Genomic DNA, 21,420 nt, shown 5'->3' with positions numbered 1-21,420 from the left:
GCAAGCCCCCGGAGACCGGAAGTAGGGCTCTAACGCATCAAGATGACCTCACGGAATACTCCTTTGTTTTCTGAATGTTTACTATGGCATATAAAGTATATATGTTTTAAAACATCCTATCTTTGACAAGACTGTGTTAGAATCTTGGCATGCTTCTCATTCCTGCCCACGGAGAGGTGCAGAGCACGCCTCGGTCAGCAGCCGCACAGGTACAGCTCTCCCACACTCCTCAGACTCCGTTGACTTTAGGGGCTATGTTAGAAAAGCTGCCTATCCCGGGCAGTCCCCAGGACTGAGAATCTGATGGACACGTGAAAACATGGAAGAATGAAAAGCAGGTAAAGCATGTCCACTCATTTCTCCTCAGCCCTGGCAGCTCACTGAAACGCCACTGAAAGAAACGAAGATGAAGACCAGCCAGAACAAAGAGAGTGGAAGGCAATCCTCCAAGACTCAAACGCTGGCGTTGGGTAACTTCTGCAGGAAGAGACAGCAGGCTGACCAAAGGTGTCTTCCAAACCCCACACAGAAGGTCAGTGGGGGCAAGAGAAGCATCAAGTAAGAGGACTAGCGGCAGGCACAGAGCCCCGGTCACGGCAGTCAGTCCCAGGACAGACTGAAGAGACTCCAGGACCTCATGAACACAAAGCAGTCTCCTCTGCACCACCTCACAGGACACGATTAGAGGGCCTGCTTCTGCAGGGTGGGACCTGGGAAAGTCATGAAGGCAGGTACCCCGAACAACTAGCTGTAAGCCAGCCACCATGGGCACACTGAGACTGGAACCTGGGTCCCCGGCAAGAGCAGCCAAGTGCTCTTAATCACTGAACCATCTATCCAACCTCCATTAATAACTTTGCTTGTTTGGTTTTTGGAGACAGGCTTTCTCTGTGTAGCCCTGGCTATCCTGGAACTCACTCTGTAGACCAGGCTGGCCTTGAACTCAGAGATCTACCTCCCAGAGTGCTGGAATTAAAGGTGTATGCTACCATACTCAGCTAGAACTTTTTAAATTAAGGGAAGAAATCAGAAAACAGATTGGATGAAGATATAAAATGAGGGAAATCCTTTAGAAAAAGCCTTTCATTTTAAAAGTCCCCAGCATCATTCCACACTGTGTTCCATGTCCTGATATCCCAGGGTCAGAGGTTAAGGACAGAGGGACCTTACTTAAAACTAGAACTCTTCCTTAGGCAGCTGACTTTTTTTTTTTTTAAGATTTATTTATTTATTATGTATACAGTGTTCTGCTTGCATGTATGCCTGCAGGCCAGAAGAGGGCACCAGATCTCATTACAGATGGTTGTAAGCCACCATGTGGTTGCTGGGAATTGAACTCAGGACCTCTGGAAGAGTAGTCAGTGCTCTTAACCTCTGAGCTATCTCTCCAGCCCGGCAGCTGACTTTTAATCTACAGCAATAAAAAAGGCACTGGCGTCCTAGAAGCAAACTTGCACATATAATATGCCATGTCCAGCTGACTACCTGATTCATCTAGAACGGTGGTTCTCAATCTGTGGGCCACAACCCCTTTGTGAACCCTCTGTCTCCAAAAATGTTTACACTAAGATTCAGAACAGTAACAAAATGACAATTATGAAGTAGCAATGATATAATTTTATAGTTGGGGGTCACCACAACCTGAGGAACTATATTAAAGGGTGGCAGCATTAGGAAGGTTGAGAACCACTGCTCTAGAAGAAACCTTATTCCCTAGGGCCAATTATAAATATATATTCGTAAAATTTTCTTTGTAAATTACATTTGATTAATAAATACTCTATGTTTCAAAGGCTTTTAAATTATAAATTGAAAAGAAAAATTTTGGGAACATGGAATGGTATAATTATGATTTTTTTTAAATTACCACTAGGGAATAAATACCACTTAAGACCACAATGGAAGAAATAGTTTTATACATGAGAAATAATTTAAAGAGAGCCCGGAATAAAATGTAACAGAAAAAACGCAAATGCATTTAAAAAGCCTTAGCGAAAGCAAACATGGAAAACATTAAGTGCAGGTCCCTACAGAGTGACCTCAAGTTACCTGCCAGGTAGAGGGCGAAGGATATAAACCTGTGGTAGCGAATGAGGAACTGCAGCTGCTCCTCCCTCTGGACAAACGTAGCAAAGTAATCCGCCACCGTCTCTCCATAGAAGAAGTAGTTCACACACAGGAGAAAGTACCTGCAATGTAAACCCATTAGCTTGCTGTGTCGGAATGCTTCCCCCCTCAAATGTGACAGAATCATTCCCTGCATTTTGACGGCAATACTAAGATCAAAATCAAATTCAGGTGATTAATCCAAAATACGCTCCACCAAAATGCTGTTTTCTCATTTTAAATTTAATTTCAAACCCATCAGCCAACAGCAACCAGCAATCCACCAAAGACAATTCCTATGTTTAACTCAAAATACAGTATCAGAGATGACAACATCAAAATAGAACAACAGATGCACACACAGTGTTAAGTCTATAATGGACAGACAGATGCACACACACACACACACAGAGAGTGTTAAATTTATAATGGACAGACAGATGCACACACACACACACACACACACACACACAGTGTTAAGTTTATAATGAACAGACAGATGCACACACACACACAGTGTTAAGTTATAATGGACAGACAATGCACACATGCCTTGTACACACATACACAGTGTTAAGTTTATAATGAAAATTAACTCCTGGCTGCTCCGCGGTCTCCTGTTTGATAACTAACAACACTGAGGACACAACCCCACCTCATGAAGCAAGTTAGGAGGGAAGGAGGGAGAGGTGGCTGAGCATCTCCTCCCCACTGCCGCCATTGCCCTGCACATAGTTCTGATGTCTTTCTCAGTTCTTCTCAATGCCCAGAAGGACCCCGATTGAGCAGTGATTCTTCTTATTTTGATTTAATGTGTGTGTGTTTCCCATATATTTTATGAGAAATGGAGAAAAGTGCTAGGATAAAAATACCCCTTATCAATATCAGCCCTAACCCTCCACTTTCCCATCTCTAGGATCTTATCACCTATCTCAGGCAGGCCTTGACCTCTCAGGCTGGCCTTGAACTCTCGGTCCTCCTGCCTCAGACAATCAGCAATTGAGCCAGTTGCTGTGGTTTGGATCCCAGAACCAGGGTCACAGTCACGAGCCACAACACTCAGGTTAGGAACTACTTAGACTATTCTAAGCCCCAAATACATCTGCCTTAGGAAGACAGTGACTTCCTGGAAGTGTTACGGAATAACTTCCTTAAAGGCATGACCGCTTGTAGTGCCATGTTTCCTACTCAAGGTCTTGACAGCAATGAGTGCCTGAAATGTTTAAAAAAATACATACGGCAAACTTTATACAAATATGTACATATCAAATATATTGCGTTCTCTCGTCAATTGGGAAAAAAAGATAAGAAAGCTTTTCATAAAATTATGGCCAGGAAGAAAATAAAATGGCAAATATATTAGTCATTAGTTAGATGTCATTACAAAGACTGAAATGCAAGCTTGCAGAAGGTTGTGCTGGTGGAGGAGCGAAGGTTATTTTCTTTACAAATACAGTTCCAGCATGCTTCTCTTTCTCCAAAATCATTCTGCAATTTAAACATTTAGAAATGAATCAGATTTGCATAAGCAGAGCAGTTCACAGTCACTCACCAACTCAGTGTTCTAAACCATGGAAGGTCATAGGAATGGTAGACTCTGTACCCAATGGTGATGATCTCGTGGAAGCATTTCACTTGAATGCCCAGAACCTGCAAATAAGACAAAGTAGCGTGAGTTCCAGTGTTTACGTTTGTGCTGTGTTACTTTAAAGCAACAATTCTAATCTACCAACTCCTACTGACTCTAAATGGCAACATCAAAGAGGCAATATTCACTCTTCCAAGGGAAACCGTGCCTAATGGAGCAGCAAAGGGATATTTAGATGAAGGCCTGAGATCTTCCCAGGAGAGCCAGGAGCAGCATCTCCTTGGGCAGTTGGGTGGGCCTTATCCATTTATTTTTATTATTTATTTCCATGTATTCACAATTTCTCAAGATGGATACTCTTTTTTGAGATGGTGTCTCACACTGCAGCTCACTTTCTCAGCCTCCTGTGTTATAATGACAGGTATAACACGTCATTTCTGTCACTTGGATTACTATAGGAAAAAGCTGGCTTAGAGAGGTCTGCTTGTGGATATGTATCCTTAATCACATGTTCCAGCACACTTAGAAAGATGGTAGCATGGCCCTTTAATCTTGGCACACAAGAGGCAGGGCAGCAGATCTCTGTGAGTTCAAGGTTCTCCTGGTCTCTACATAAGTGAGGTCCAGGCCAGCCACAGCCAAATAGTGAGACTCTGAATAATGACATCATCTCCCACCTTTCCTTCTCAGAGCTGAGCAGACTGTCCGACAGCCAGCAACAGCTCTGGTCAGTGTGAGCAGAGTCACCACCAGTCTGGCACACGTGCACACTTTGCCCAGACAACAACCTTGGTGGAATTTCGTTTGCAAGGTGTCCTTGTGTTCATGAGTTGATGCTCTGCTCATGGCCCTTCCCAGTGACAAACCCACGGATCTAGGTGCAGCTTCAACATCTTACTCAAGCTTGGCCAATCCCAAGACTCAAACAGCATGATGAAAACCTCCGAACCAAAAGGGAGAGTCTTGGTGAACACAGCAAATTATTTTCCTTCCTCTCCACAGCACAGCCAAGGGCTTGTGACTGTGCAATCTTATACAAGAATAAGACTTTTATAAGCTTAAAGAGTTTAAAAATCAAAGATTATAACAGACCAATTTGCAACTTAGAATCTAAAATACTACTATTTGGCCTTTCACTGAAAAAGGTGTCTGACTTCGTGTTTGAAGGTTTGTCTTTTTGAACATTTCTTGCGGTCTGGGGAAATGAGTCAGTGGGCAGAGTGACACACTGCTCAAGCATGAGGACCTAAGTTGACTTGCATGAAGTTCAAACCCCAGCACGTGGGGGGAGGGGCGGCAGAGAGCAGGCACATCCCAGGGCTCACGGCCAGAAGGCTACCGGAGCATCAAGCTCCACCTCAGTGAAAGGCCTCTGTCTCAAAAGAGAAGGTGCACACACAAACATGCACACATGAGAGAGGAGAGAGACAGAGACAGAGAGATTTCTATAAACCAGCCTTCCCAAATCTGTCTTTCAGGACATTTTTAAGCTATTCTACCATCAGATATTTATTACATGTCCAATCATATACTTAAAAAAATAAATGTTCTCTTTTGCCACATAATAAAGAAGTATTTATTATACCAAAGTACAAGAAGTACTGGTAGCACAAGTCATTAGTGTATTACAAAAACAAAGACGATCTAAAGGTCATTCTTCAAATAATCTTTGTGTAAATATGAAATAAAAGGTTATTTTCACATCAATAATCACAGCATGGGGACAAAGTTCAGTGTTAAGACAAAATGGCAAACCACACTGCTTACAGAACACAGAGCTTTTAAAATATCAAGTGTAGTGATGCAATCTCTAAGAACACACACACTCAGCACTGCACCGTTTACTGAGAGGAGGAAAAGAGGAGCTTTATTCAACAGCTACGTTATCTGTGTACTTATCATTACAGCTTGCAAGGAGAACACAGTATGTCTGGGAAAACCAAAAATAAGGAATTCAAAACACTAGAGTCAAAACTCTTTAAAATATATTTATAGTATTAAGGACTAGGAGATTACACAGAAATTGATACATCATGCCACTGATACTGGTAGAAATAAACACTGAAAGAACTTCACTGGTCCAATTAATGTGTTTAAGAGCCTTAAAAACAAGAGCCAATTCTTTTTTTTTTGAATTTTTGAGACAGGGTTTCTCTGTGTAGCTTTGAGCCTTTCCTGGAACTCACTTGGTAGCTCAGGCTGGCCTCGAACTCACAGAGATCCACCTGCCTCTGCCTCCCGAGTGCTGGGATTAAAGGCGTGTGCCACCACTGCCCGGCTAAGAGCCAATTCTTTAGCAGCCCACTTCACTAGCCATGAGGACTCCTGGAAATGCTTCTGGGCATTTGCTCTCAGACAGTCTGTGAAGAAGCATGTGACTCTAATGGCATGTGGAAATAACCACACATACCTGTAGTGGGGGACAGATGGGCAGCGGCAGCACCAAGGCACAAAAATAGGCAGTCGTTATATCTCGGATGACTGAGGCACGTTAGGGTATGTCTCAGATGACTGAGGCACATTAGGGTATGTCTCAGATGACTGAGGCACGTTAGGGTGTGTCTCAGATGACTGAGGCACGTTAGGGTATGTCTCGGATGACTGAGGCACGTTAGGGTATGTCTCGGATGACTGAGGCACGTTAGGGTATGTCTCGGATGACTGAGGCACGTGAGGGTATGGATAAGTAGTTCAGAGCTGTGAGGATACACAGTGGTGGATGGTAGCAGAGGAATGACATGAGAAAACATGAATATTTGGGACAATGGGGCGGGGGTGGGGGCACTAATGAATGGCAAGGTGGCAAAAGCAGGCAGTAGTTCAGGCTAGGTGACATGACTGAACCAGCAGAGCGTCACAGGGGACATGGAGGAACTAGTCAGTGACGATGGAAACTGGGAACGTGTCGCCTGACAAAAACAGCATACAAGAATTTATTTCAGAGGTTTTAGTTCAGACTTTTGGGGATATGTGGTGAGGCAGAACATCGAGATGGGGGTGGAAGAGAGCCATTCACTCCAGCAGGCCAGGCCCAGAGTGAGACACAAGAGAAAAGGACAAGATACAGCGCCAACAGCTGCTCTGCCTACCTCCTCCAGCCGGCCCACCTTTCAAAGTTCCCACAGCTCCGGACAAGGCCATCAGCCGGGATCCCTGATGAGGTCAGACCCCCGGTGATCACTCACTCTCAATGATTAGATCACCAGGTGGGAACCAAACCTTCAAGTAGGAGCCTTTTAGGGGACATTAAAACCATAACAGAAGGGCTAAGGATGAGGAGGGAACACAGAGTAGAAAGGAAAGCCCGGAACAACGGATTCATGCAGGACAGCTGGGGTCACACAGGACTATGGGTTATACAAACAAAAATGCCTATTTTTATTTTAGGAACCTATTTTAAGAAGATAATCTGATTTATTAAATCAGAACTTATTTGCGCTCAAGTATGTTCAAAATTAAAGATGTTCTCATTAAAGAAACAGACCATAACCCGATTGTTTAAAAATAGCACAGTGACTTAAGAAAGACAATGCTTCACATTCCATTATATAGCAGAAAAGGTTAAAAAAAAAAACCCTAAATACTTTAGGCAGGTTATGATTCTCTTTTAAAAATCAGGATCCAACTGAGCATGGTGCACACATCTTGGATCCCAGCACTGTGGAGGCTGCAGGACTGCAAGTTCAAGGCCAGCAGGGGCCATACAGTGAGGTGACCATCTCTAAGAGTTCTGAACTTCATCATGGAAAAGCAGTCTGGCCCTTCTTGGGAGCATCATCATCCCCTGACTTCCTGAGCTGAAGAAATTTTTTTATTGTGACTAATTTTACTTTCAAATGTACTTTTTTTTTTTTTTTTTTTTTTTTTTTTTGGTTTTTTGAGACAGGGTTTCTCTGTGAAGCTTTGTGCCTTTCCTGGAACTCACTTGGTAGTCCAGGCTGGCCTCGAACTCACAGAGATCCGCCTGGCTCTGCCTCCCGAGTGCTGGGATTAAAGGTATGCGCCACCACCGCCCTCAAATGTACTTTCAATACAAGGAAAACCACACCAGGTTGCTGATAATCACATCCATTCTCAACAGGACATGGGAGTAAAAGACAGGAAGATGGGTAGATAGATGCGTCCGTGCTCTCCTGTAGGCAGGAGACCGGGAGGGTGAGCACATGGAAGAGGCTGAATGAGCTGAGCTGAGCTGAAGAAAGCAACGGAGTAGAGAAGGGAGAGTCCGCCACAGCCGCCTGGTACACAAGTGTGCCCCGGAGGGCAGGTGCCACGGTGGGAGCACTGGCCACAGCCGCCTGGTACACAAGTGTGCCCCGGAGGGCAGGTGCCACAGTGGGCACAGTAGTGACTGGCTGGGGCGGGGTGGGGGTGGGGGTGGGGGTGGGGGGGGGTGAGCAGTTTTATCCAGAGAGCTTGTAACCTCCTCAGCTCATCTTCACATAGTAATAATGAAGGACACTGTGCGCGCCCCCAAGAATGGCCGTCACTATTCATTGCTAAGCCATGCTTGGATCCCTGGAAACACTTAGATAAATATGTTGAACTAATGGATTTCTCCTGGCTCCCACAGCTGAGGTACACACTCTGAGAGGAACACTTCCACTCCCAAGTCCTCTCACCATCTCCTTGACTCCTATTCAACCTTCAGATGGAAGCTCACGTGTTGGGCAAGGTTTCCAGAGAGTCTGCCAACGCCTTTTCTGCTCTTACAGTACTAGTCTTTATTTAAAGCACTGCAGTTGGTCATTAGAAGCAGTTAATCAGTTCTTTACAGTGTAAACAGTCAGCACCATCAAAACAAAGCTTGGTATGTTTTTCTCAGTACCCCCATTAACATATCCCGGTGCTATGATAATTCCTGGTGCACACCAGTCACCTTGAAGGCATTTAGGAAATGAATGAAGTAAGAGCTTAATTTGTCTGCTTGCCCTCACGACTTGTTCGGCTTCCCGTACACAACACCTAAATCTCTCAGAAGGGCGTCTACTCAGCTCTCCAGTCTCATCCCTAGCGGCCATTCACAGGTCAACCCGGATCCTGTGAAGGCGGTGACACCTTCTCTCAGTAGCCCCTGCCTTGACCATGGCATATCCACCTTGAACTCCACCTTGCTTTTCTGTGTGATCTTCAAGCTTGGGCATCATCTCTCTGTAAGCCCTCTGCTATCCCTCTTTTAGACCGGATGACAGGCTTCTCTACCCTTGTGCTCAGAACATGGCCTGTCACAAGACTTACCACTATTTAGTCCTCTGACTGACTGAGTGCTTCTGCTGTTACACTAAGTTCCTTCAAGTCAGGGAGCTAGTCAGATATAAATACGTGGAAGCGGTATGTGCATTTCTGCCATACCTAATCCTTTGCATGGTACTGGACACACAGATGTCTGTGTATTAAGGCATACTTGCTCTCTGCTGAACGAGCACACTGAGGGACTATTTTGCAGATGATTAGTCTGAATCATCTCATGAACTAGAAGTTGCTTAAAGGAACTGAATTTGCTGTTCCAAGTCTCAGGTTACCTTTTTATTATTATATGCTCAAATTACTTCAATGGTATGTAAATACTGAGAAACCAAGCCCTTAGGAAGGTGTCGATCACTTACCAGAAGCATCAGCATGAAGGACCCCATATAGATGATCAGGAAAAAGAGGGAAATCATGGTGAGGGTGAGGATCCCTCGGATCCACCAGTTCTTCCATCTACAAAGAGGTTTATAGAGTCAGTATTCAATAATGTGATTTAGAGCTTTGGGATGTGTGGTTTCAGTACCGAACTCCCAGAGTTGGGCATTTCTCCTAACTGTTCTTTAAGGATATCTTATTTCATTTTATATAATAACAGCAACAGTTAAAATTTTACATTGTGTTAACTGAAGAAAGAAAGTGATTGTTGTTAACTATGAGTGGGGATAAGTCACAAGGACGGGGAGTTACGTGGTCAGCCTAGATGTGGGGACGGGACATCCCAACAGGGATTTTGTGAGGAGGAAGAGGAGGAGGAGGAGGAGGAGCCTAAAGTGAGTCTTGGAAAGGAAGATCCTTGGGAGGCAATGACAGCAGAGCTCCCACCCAGAAACTCAGGGTTTGTTTCTTAGAGCAGAGCATCCTGGCAGCTACAAAGGGCTAGCTCCTGCTACAATGAGGACTCATCTCCCTGATACCTCTGCTTTAAGGACGAGCACCTCTCTCCTTGAATGCTATTCCCTACAATAATATCCTTTGGAGGGAGGGGTCCTTGTACTATTTGATCATGCCATGAGGTACGCTGGCAGACGCTATACAAAAAGCTAAGAATAATTCTAATCCATGGACTGTCATTTGTAGGTCACGTTAGAATCCCTGAGACTGAGTTCAGTGTCACACACCTGTAGTCCCAGCTACTTGGGATGTAATGATGAGAAGACCACTTGAACCCAGGAGTCAGAGGCCAGCCTGTGCAGCACAGGACCCTGCCTACAAACAGATTCTGAAAGCACCTGTATATGGATCATTCCGGGTCCAAACTCTCCGCTGTTTTTACCACATAGGCTTTAGGCCCCATAAAGTGGGAGGATCCCATGAATTCCAACCTCTTCTCCTATGTCCTGAGTCAATACATCCTCCATGAGTTTCACTAGCAATCTTCATAAAAACCATGGTCCTCAGCTCCATGTGCTGGATGTGTATTGTAAGAATTCAAAGAACATTTAAATACTGAACTGAAGGAATGATTTGTGTAAGGTGTACATTATTCTCTGCACACTGACTCCTCCTTTGTTACACTGTCTGTTGAGGGTGTGGCAACAGAATATAAAAGCATCTTGTATAGAGCATTTGCTCAGCAAATATTGGATGAGATGCTGAGCCACCCAACAGGTTAATAAAAATATAAGACATAAAGTTAAAAAAGATTCTCAGGCAGGACCAGCAAGATGGTTCCACAGGTAAAGGAGCTTGCTGTGCAGGCCTGGTGAAGGTGAAAAGCAAGAACAGACTCTAGAAAGTTGTACTCTGACCTCTAACCTCCACACAACAGTGCTGTGGCTCATGTGTACATGTGCACATACATAATACATTTTAAAATAATTTTAAAAAGATTTTCATTAGTTGTCACGGCAAACAAAATCCCTGACAAAAAGCAAATGGGGGTGGAGGGGGACCCAGCATGACGAGAAGGCATGGGGACCTGAACAGCGATGTCACAGGCGACAAGCAGAAAGCAGAATGCCAGTGCTTTGCAGGTGTCTTTCTTTTCCCTTTCCACTCAGTCCAAAAGTCCAGCCCAAGGACCGTGCTGCCCATGCTCAGGGTGGGGCTCCCTGCTCCGTCAAGCCTCCCTGTAACCACATGAGAGTCACAGTCCAAGTGTCTAGTTAATGCTCTGGGGGTTTGTAAATCTAACCAAACTGACAATTAAAGTTAACCATCACATATGACTTTTATTAGTTCCAATAATGACATTTAATTTATATTGCAAAAGATTTTGATTCAATTTAGTCTAGTTCATGAATTTAATTCTAGGCACAGGTCCTTTCCCTTTTTACAATAGAATTGTTAGCTGATTTCAGCTACTTATAAAATACTGGCTATATTGCTTGCTTTCAACCATTCTCCTACATTATGTGACTGATTTTATTTTTTTATACACATAAAAAACCATGAATCCTAAGTGTAGCATTTGTGTGCATGGGGTGTGTGTGTGTGTGGCACCGGGCTCACACACAGAAGACCCATGCACTGCACATTAGACAAGCCACACCCTCATCCCCCATCCTGCACAGTTCTTCAAATAATCCTTTAGTGTCATTTCTGTACTCAAGGATCCAAAATGTCAACAGCCTGAAAACAACAGCTTTTGCTGGCTTCCCAAGTTTCCCTGAGGTTCTCAAACTGAGTTTACCCACCACAGTTCCCTCTACTGTTCAGTAAAATATGTAGAATCACAATTTCTCTCATCGAACTTTGAACTTCAGGCCTGAACTAAAAGTCAGCGTACAGTCAGAAAATGCAACTGAAAGGTTCTGTTTAGTTTTAAAGACGTTACTCTCTGCAGATTAATGAGTGGATTAGGGAACTGGGCTAAGTCATAAAGCCAAGCAGAGGTAAACAAAGGGCCTTAACCCAGCCAATAGAGATAATCCTGTCCTGTCTGCATGAAACCCGGAATCATATGTAGCCTTCCCCTAGAGAAGTATCTGAAGCCAGTCCTGGATGGGAGCTGCCACCATTCAGACGTCATCCGTGTCTGGTCTGAGCTGCTGAGAACCAGAAATATTAGGAAAACATCCACTCTCTTCTCATCATCTTATAATTACAGTCACCACAGCCTGGGCCCTGAAGGAACACACTTTATTTAGCCACTTTTAAAAAAGAGAAAAGTTTTGCTGGCATCCAAATTAATGAGTATCACTGTGATACACTGCTGTTCATGCATATTTTTATACTTAATTTTTAATCCGTCCCCTGTGTCCTCCCCTTCCTCCCCACCCACACATTCCCACTCCACTCCCACCATATGTGCCCTCCTCCTCCTCCTCTTGTTCCCCACCCACTCCCTCACACCTGCCACTCCTCTTTCATGGTCTGTGCATGTACACACACACACAGACACACACACAAACACACACACACACACACACACACACACACACACACACACACGACTACTCCCCCTCTTTCATGGTCCGTGCGTACACACATATCCAGAGACACACATGCACACAGGTCCACTCTCACACACACACCTTTCCCTCCTCTTTCATGGTCTCTGTGTGTACACACATATCAAGAGACACATGCACACAGGCCCACTCTCACACACACAAATTTAAAGTTAGCTTCCACATTTTCTGAGTCTGGCTAATTTTACATAATGCAACCATCTCTGGTTTCATCCATTTTCCCACAAATATTACAATTGTATTCTTTGCAGCTAAACAGAATTTTCAGTGTATGTGTACCACATCTTCCGATCTGTTTATCTGTTGATGACATCGTAGCTACTGTGGACAGAGAGCAAGAGCATCCATATGGACACATCTCTGCGTCGTACTGACTTAAGAGTCTGTAAGCACACACCCAGAGTGGTAAAGCTAGGTCACATGGTAGTTCTTTTTATAAAGATTTTTATTATATTTTTATTATGTGTGTCTGTGTGTGGGTACGTGCAGGTATGAGTGCAGGTGTCCATGGAGTACAGGAGGGGGGACTGGATCCCCTAGGGCTGGATCACAGGTGGTTGTGAGCTGTCTAACGTGGGTGATGAGAAACAAACTCAAGGCCTCTGAAAGAGCAGAACGTGTTCTCAACCACTGATCCATCACTCTAGCCTCTGGAAAAAAATTGTTACATTGTATTTATTTTTGTGCACGGTGGGAGATAATGGGTCTTGCTTAAGAGAAAGAACACCTCACTTCAGGGACAAGGTTGGAAGGATGCATACTTGGAAAGAGGGCATTCAGGTCAGTTCTAGCTCAGGGCCCTCTCAGTCCCTGTTTCTGCACAGTGTCTTCAGGAACAGAGACTTACCTTCACCTCTGGGGCAGCCAAGTCCAGCAGCAATAGGCTGTATGCTCTGGGAGGGTCTTGGACAGCCCTGGCCAACCTTTCAAAGGAGGAATGTTCATGCCTGGTATTGGGGTGTTTGTTAACAGGTCTTTGTCTCTCGGAGGAAAGCGCCATCAGTTCAGATGAGGAAAGTAACTATATATGTAGATTTATATGTGGATTTACATGTATAACAGGGTTTTCTAGCAAACAGTTAATGGTGATTCCGTGTGGCTTTTCCAGACATCTTGTCGTTATTTTACCCACCTCCCTCCCCGTCCTAACCTCTCTTCTCATCTCCCTGTCCAATCACCTGTATCCTGCTATTCTTCCCTCTTGCATGGTAAGTGCTTAACCACTGAGCCATCTTTCTTGCCCCACTGTGGAAAGTTCTATTGAGGATCTCTGTGTCTACAGTCCTCAAGAAAACGTGGCCCCAATTTTCTTTGTTCTTATCTCATTTGGATATCAATATAATATTTTGTTCGAGTTCCTTTCATGGAGCAGTTAGAGGGATATTAGAAGGTAGTTCTTTAAAAGTCTGGTAGAATTCGGCGGTGAATGCATCCACTCCTGGGCTCTTCTACGTTAGCAGACTTTTTTTGGTTTGTTTTTTTTTTGTTTGTTTGTTTTTTTTCGAGACACGGTTTCTCTGTGTGGTTTTGGTGCCTGTCCTGGATCTCACTCTGTAGACCAGGCTAGCCTCGAACTCACAGAGATCCATCTGGCTCTGCCTCCCCAGTGCTGGGATTAAAGGTGTGCGCCACCACTGCCCAGCTGTTAGGAGATTTTTAATGACTATTTTCATCTAATAGCTTGTTGGTCTGTTGTGTCTAAGAATGTATCCACTTCTTTGAATTTTCTGGTTTTTCTGAAGCACAAGTTTTGAAAGCGTTCCCTGATCACCCTCTTGATTCCACTGGAATCTGATGAATCTCCCATTTTTACCTCTCTCTGTCTCTCCCCCTCCCTCCCTCCCTCCCTCCCTCCCTCCCTCCCTCCCTCCCTCCCTCAGGGTTAATTTGGTTAGGGGTCTATCGACATTTGCCAGTTCTTATAAAGATCCAATTCCAGCTCTGATTCTACACCTCTCTTTAATCTCCGCTGTGTTCACTTCTGCCTTGGTCGTCTTCCTCCTGTGTTGCTTTGGGTTTGGCTCACTCCTGTGTTTCTAAGCCCTTGATGTGTATAGAATAAGGTTTTGTGTTTGAGCTCTATCTCAAATAGACAGAGCTTTATTTTTAAATGTAAGCACTTACAAGCTTTCCTCTTATAAGTTCCTCAGCTATATCCCAAAAGTTCCAGGAAGTTCTACTTTCATTTGATTGTAGGAATTTTTAAATTTCCTCTCTGGTTTTTTTTTTTTTTTTCAGTGAGTCGCTGGTCATTTACAGGTGTATTGTTCAGTTTCCCAGCCATATGTGCAGTTTATATAAAATTCTTTTGCTATTGATTCCTAGTTTTTTTTTCCACTATGATTTGCTCAAACACATAACAAAATTATGTTTGGCTGACTTTGTGTATAATGCACAGTATTAATGCACATTTGTATGTTACTTCTAAAAGTTTATGTATTTTCAGAGCAAGGGGGACCAGACAAGAATGAAAACAGATGGCCCAGGTGATCCAGCATCTCAAAATGCCTGTTACAGTCTCCTCAAAATTCTGCATCCAGAACAGCTTCAAGGATGCTGACTGAGATGATCCAGCCTCGCAGAAATACTCCAGTCAGGACTTAACTATAATCCTAAATTTCATCAAGGTCCCTCAAAGATAACAATGCCCACAAACAACAGGAAGCAGTCTAGAGAACTATGCCCACATTCCCAAAAGATGGGTTATGGTTATTTATTATCATTTAAGGGGGATTGGTTACAAGTTGTTATGATTGTCAGGGAAAAAGCTAAACAAAGAGATTAGATTCAGGGATCTCATTCTAAAAAGAAATGGGGGGATAAAGAAATGATAGGATAAAAGGGTAGATTATTGAATCTAATTAAAAAACAACTATTAATTTTAAATATTTCACATTGGTATGGATTTTGGCTTATTGATACAAATTTAAAGTTAATTTTGTTATATTAGATATATATTTCTACGCTTGTTTAAGGCACTGTGTTTTGCAGCTCATTTAAAAATATAATGTACATAAAAATACAGATTAATAGTCATCTATAACAGTCAAACTTATAGTCATGCTAGGTATGTTTTCAAGGTTATACATAGATATATTTAGATAGATAGATGGTCTCAAACACTTCAAAGACCTATAGAATATGGCATTTAATATGATTAATAACCTAAGGTTTTTCATAACAGTGAGACATATGTGCTCCTGGCAGCACCAATCTACTTCAGAGAAGATGATGGGCATTGAAGAAACTCTGCATGGAGTTTGTTTGTTTGTTTTCTTTATAACAAAAGCTAGCCATGTGGGCAAAGAAACTGCCCTTGCCTCAATTATTGACAATATATTGTCCAAACAGCAGGATGCAGGAAAGGCAACTGCCAAACTTTGCCAAGACAAGGTAGGACAGTCCTTCAAAATTCCCTGCTTCTCAAAAATGTCTGTCAGATACTCTAGGCCTGCAGGCCAAAGTGGATGCCCCAATGTTACAGAAGAACCTAGGGTGACTGTCCAGGTAGACTGATGTTCCAGTAATTAGGTAACATTTGATTCTTCTGGGGTCTTTCATGGAATTAGGATAAATTTGATATAAAATTTTAGAATTACAAAGATAAGATAGATAATAAAATATTTTCTCTAATTTTGTCAAATACAAATGGACTGGATATTATAACTGTAACTCACACTTAACTGTTTTTTATATAATCTTACTATGTTAAAGTTAAAACTTCCTATTTTAATTAGACAAAGGGGGGAAATGCTGTGGAATAATCCTTTTGTACACTGTGAAGATTTGTCACTTGGATTGGTTTAATAAAAAGCTGACTGGCCAGTAGCCAGGCAGGAAGTATAGGCGAGACAACCAGACTAGGAGAATGATAGGAAGAAGGGTGGAGTCAGAGAGATGCCAGCCAGCCTCTGAGGAAGCAGGATGTGTAGAAAATGAGGTAACAAGCCATGAGCCATGTGGCAAAGCATAGGTAAGAAATATGGATTAACTTAAATGTAAGGGTTAGCTAGTAACAAGTCTGAGCTATTAGCTGAGCATTTACAATTTACATTGTCTCCAAGTCAATTATTTGGGAAGCAGCTAACAGTTATTTGGGAGTAGGTGGTCAGGACAGGAAAACTCTACCTACTCTATTTATTTAGTGAGTCTTAACAATTTTGCTGCCTATTTTTCTGGCTAGCTGGGTTGTTTGTTCTTTTCTTTCCCCCTTACTTATAGAAGGGGGTCTTCTGGTGTACTGTGTTGGACATAATGGACTTCCTTTGCTTAGTTCTTCCTTTCACATCTACACAGTGTTTCTTCGAGTCTCTTCTATAGTGCTGGCTCAGGGCTCATGAACTGCCTTTGTCTTGAACTGTTCTTGTTTCTCCATCAGTTACAGATGCCTCTGCTGGAAACAGCAATCTTGGCTGGCAGTTATTTACTTTTGGGTTTTGAAATATATCCTTTCATGCTTTCCTGGCTTTTAGGTGGCTGGTGAGATGTAATATTTTTATATGTTTAACTTTACTGAGTTGTTTTTCCTTTACAATTTTTAATATTTAAAAAATATTTTTGATATTTCGACTACAAAATGTCATGAAGAGGTCCTTCTCTTCACGTCTATTTAGGGGTATCCATTCCTCCAGATTTGGGGTTTTCTGTTGAATATTTTTTTCTCTCCTGTGGTTGATCTAGGTTCCTTCTTCCATCACATGTATTCTTAGGTCTGATCTCTGTGTGTAACCCAGAGGTCTTGGACATTGTGACTGCGGTATTATTTTCTTTCTTTACTGGTGTTTGAGTGTGGAATTTCCTTGACCTTGCCCTCTATCCCTGACATTGTTTCTTCTGTTTGGCTGAGTCCATTGGTAATGCTTTCCACTGTTTTTATTGGCTTCACTGAGGTTTTCATTCCAAAACTTCTTCTTTTCCCACCCTAAAGACCTCATTTCCCTGCTGACTCTCCTCTCCGTTGCTTCCTTTTCCATGTCCCAGACGGACTCGTCTGTTTGTAGCTCCCAAGTTCACTGATCATTTCTACAAGTCAGCTTTGGGAATCTCCCCCTCACACTTTACTACTTTAGAATCTTCAGGTTCCTGCCGGGCGGTGGTGGCGCACGCCTTTAATCCCAGCACTCGGGAGGCAGAGCCAGGCGGATCTCTGTGAGTTCGAGGCCAGCCTGGGCTACCAAGTGAGTTCCAGGAAAGGTGCAAAGCTACACAGAGAAACCCTGTCTCAAAAAACCAAAAAAAAAAAAAAAAAAAAAAAAAAAAAAAAAAAGAATCTTCAGGTTCCCGAAGCTGAGGAGAAGCCACAGTGCCATTTCTTTTGTTCCCATGTCACAACACACACATCTGTTGGTTTGGACATACTCTTACTGCACAGCCTATTCACGTGGGCTCACTCACCAGCATCACGCAGTGAGGACAAATCCAATGTAGCCAGTGAGTCTCCCGCTTCCCTCCCACCAGCCATGTGCACGGCTGTGTGCAGACTGCCCTCCTCTTCTGCCTCATCCATCTTTTTCTTTATACATCCCAGGTATCCTACCTCCCAGTCTCCATAAATTCCCAAAGCCCTTCCTCTGTAAAACACAATGTTTTTCTCCTCCTCCTCTCTCCTTCCCCAGAAACAGTGGGAGCACCCAGTCTCACCCAGAAGTCTCTACTCAGCCATGTTTCATTGCACATCTAATTCTTCTCCCAATAAGATAAAAAATTAACTTAATCTCCAGATTTTCCAAAACTACAAAGTTAGAAGATAAACCCGTATTAATCCATACTGTATATATCGAGTGACGCTGTGTCTTTGGTCCTCTTTCTGCTGCTGTAACAGAACACCTGAAGTTGAGTAATTTATGAGGAACAGAGATTCTTACAGTCCTAGAGACTGGGAGTCCAGGATCAGGGTGTGGCATCTGGGGATGCTGCTGCTTCAGCCTACAGTAGAGATGAAGGGCAAGCCACCAAGAAAAGTCCTTTATAACAAGACTTCTTTTATGATAACTACCCCCACCCCATGTCAATGGCACTCATCTACTCACAGGGGCTCTTATTAGGCTACACCTCTCAGCCCTGGTGCACTAGGGGTTGAGTTTCCACATGTGAACTGTGGGAAACACTTGAAACCACATCCTCCTGCAAACAAAAACTGCCTTTCAGAGTTGAAATACTCAGTTAAAAAACATAGCACGATATGGAGGGCAGGAAATCACTGCTGCTAAAATGGAGTGGATGGTCTATATTGGCTTTCTTAGTAATCATCTACATCAGTGGCAGAGCACCACACTTGGCACACCTGAGGTCCTGCTTCAATCCCTAATACAGCCAGGGAAAAAGAAGCAATCCTTTTAAGTGGTTACATGCTGATCAAATCAGTCAGGCTGTTAATATAACCAGTAAGTCGGTTTTGTTTCAAAAGTTAATGACATGTTTTAAGTATTTTCCTAGAGGCACAAGCATCATGAGTCATCAAGAACTTGCGTGGTCCCGCAGTTTACTTAGACCAAGGATACAGACCTAGAGGCGGGCCTGAAGAGCAGGCAGGATCTGTCATCTGATGGAGAGCAGGAGTTTGGAGAAAGTCCATCTACCAGCCTGGAGCAGAGGTGGACAGGAAGTGTGTGGGTTCTCAGAGAAAGGCGATGGCAATACAAAGTTCAAGAGTGCCAGTAGGCTTCCCTGGATCTTTCCAGGGTTTCTGCTGCATTAGCAACACCTTGGACCAGATCGCTCTGTTATGAGAGCCTCCCTACTGTACTGTCCAGGTCTGTTCTCACCACCAGCTGTCAGCAGCAGCTACTGTGCTGACACAGAACACTGCCACATGTCCCCAGAAGAGACTCACTAAGAGCTAAAACGACCTGGCTGATGAGCAGACCCTTCAGAGCACACTCACCCACCTGGTTAATGGACACACCCCTCAGAGCACACTCGCCCACCTGGCTAATGGACACACCCCTCAGAGCACACTCACCTACCTGGCTAATGATCACACCCCTCAGAGCACACTCACCCACCTGGCTAATGATCACACTCCTCAGAGCACAGTCACCTACCTGGCTAATGGACACACCCCTGGGGCACATCTAGATGTCGAAATGGCTGAGCCAAGTGCAGTGAAGGAGACTTTTCAGGCTTCTCCCAGTTTCAAAAGCATATATCTTTTGAGGCATCACGGAGTAAGGGGTCAGAAATGAGCCTGAACCTAAGCCAAGCAGTTCCACTCTTTAAGAAAATTATGGATTCACTTTAACAAAATTATGTATTTCTAGGAAAAAGCTAGCTACAAAAATAAAGTTTACTATAGAGATGTTTTTCATTGTGAAAATTCAGAAATGAATTAATTGCCCCCCAATGGGTAGGAGATATTTAAGGATAGGAGACATTGCTTCTAACTATCACAGCATGGAATGAGAACAGCAAGGTACAGAGTATGATCCCGTTTCTGCAGCACATACAATGCACAGAGGAGAGGGTCTAAGAATACACAGCACTACAGCAGACAGATGTGCTGGGAAGTCACGGCTTCCTCCCATGACTCAGAAACTTCCACACAGAGAGGATTTTTAACCCTCCATATCTACAAACTCTGGTCTTCACAACATGCTCTCATTTTGGTTTATTACACCAGAAGAAGACTTCAAAGTGTACGTTATACAGGAGCATCCATGTACTTTTTACAGAGCAATCCCCCGAGATTAAACCCGTAGACCACCTACCGTTCTGGTTTTCAGAACAAGGTCTCTCCTAAATGGTGTTACACAATCTATCTTTCGGATTTTGAGAACCATTTCCTCCTTACACAGCACAGGTGAGAATGAGGTATGGGTTCATGCTATCACTGTGCCTGGGCTCATATTATTTCTCTACCCCTCAGGTTCCTCACTTACAAAACAGTTACAAGCATAACCATGTTGCAGGGCTGCTGTGAGAACGTATTAGTATGTGTTGAAGGCAGTGCTTAGCACGCAGTGCATGCTCAATAAATCGCTGCTATTATCTCTGTTGTTGTTTTAGATTAAAAAGTCATTACTGAGAAAGACACATGGGAATTCAGCATCATTATTACAAACCACTGAACTAACGCGTACACACACACACGTATGCATTTATATAAAACACATACGTATGCACACACACACACACACACACACACACACACACACGCGCGCGCGCGCGCGCGCGCGCGCACGCGCGCACACGCACACACACACATGGTGTGACACAGATCTAATGAGATTTTTAAAGCAAAGATATATCTGTGAACTAGGTCACAGAAACAATTGGGAACAAGGACTATTAAACTCACAATCATGCTCTCAATAAGATAGCATATCTTTGTTCCATCAGATTAAAACTAAACCAAACAGGAAAACATTGCTTTGAAATAATTGATCCTAATATGGTTATGGCACTGTGACAGATTTTTCCATTTTCAACCACAATTCCAGGCTTACCTCCCAAGGTCTTTATTTTCTCAAAGACTGATGAATGCTGGCCAGGGAAGCCTCCAATGCACACTTCAAAGAGCAAAGCTTCCCTGCTGCTTTCACCTGCTCCTTTCACCAGCCCTTTTTGTCTCTCAAAGGCAGGCCAGAGAAACCAGACCTTTTCTTCTCTTAGGTAGGTCACAGAAACTAAAAGTATACTCTAATTTTCCTTCAGCTTCCTGTCTTAAAGCTGGCTGTAAGGAAATACTCTACTCCATCTTGCCTGGAAGGGAACCAGTAGACCCCCATTTGAGGAAAGCCCTATCATATTCCAGGAGGGAGGAGCACTGTCCGCATCCCAGGAAGAAGGAGCACTGTCCGCATCCCAGGAGGGAGGAGCACTGTCCACATCCCAGGAAGGAAGTGACGACAACTCACAGGGACAGACTCTAACAGTGGGACACGCAGACCTCACCCTCTGTACCTCTTCGACTATTCTGTCAGAAGTCCATTAAGACACTTTACAATAAACCAGCAATGTGAGCATTTCCTCAGGGCCTGTGGGCTACTCTGAACTGAGCCTAATGAGAGGGTTGACGGGAACCCAATCCGTGTCTGGTTAGTCTAGAGTTCTGAAGGCCTCGAT

At 43.6% G+C, this 21,420-nt stretch overlaps 1 protein-coding gene across 1 annotated transcript in view; it reads right to left on the bottom strand.

Moving 5' to 3' along the window:
- The window catches only part of Cds1 (CDP-diacylglycerol synthase 1), a 66,891-nt gene that overhangs the window by 27,624 nt on the left and 17,847 nt on the right, over positions 1-21,420 (bottom strand). The window contains exons 3-5 of the mRNA XM_059274814.1: positions 9,301-9,397; positions 3,659-3,756; positions 2,050-2,189 (exon numbers count right to left, since the gene is read on the bottom strand). Coding sequence (XP_059130797.1) covers positions 2,050-2,189; positions 3,659-3,756; positions 9,301-9,397 — 335 coding nt within the window. The remainder of the gene's footprint in view (positions 1-2,049; positions 2,190-3,658; positions 3,757-9,300; positions 9,398-21,420) is intronic.

This window comes from Peromyscus eremicus, chromosome 10, assembly GCF_949786415.1.
Source record: "Peromyscus eremicus chromosome 10, PerEre_H2_v1, whole genome shotgun sequence".
NCBI lineage: Eukaryota > Metazoa > Chordata > Mammalia > Rodentia > Cricetidae > Peromyscus > Peromyscus eremicus.
Note: the sequence above shows the minus strand (reverse complement) of the source record. Positions and strands in the feature narration are given on the sequence as shown.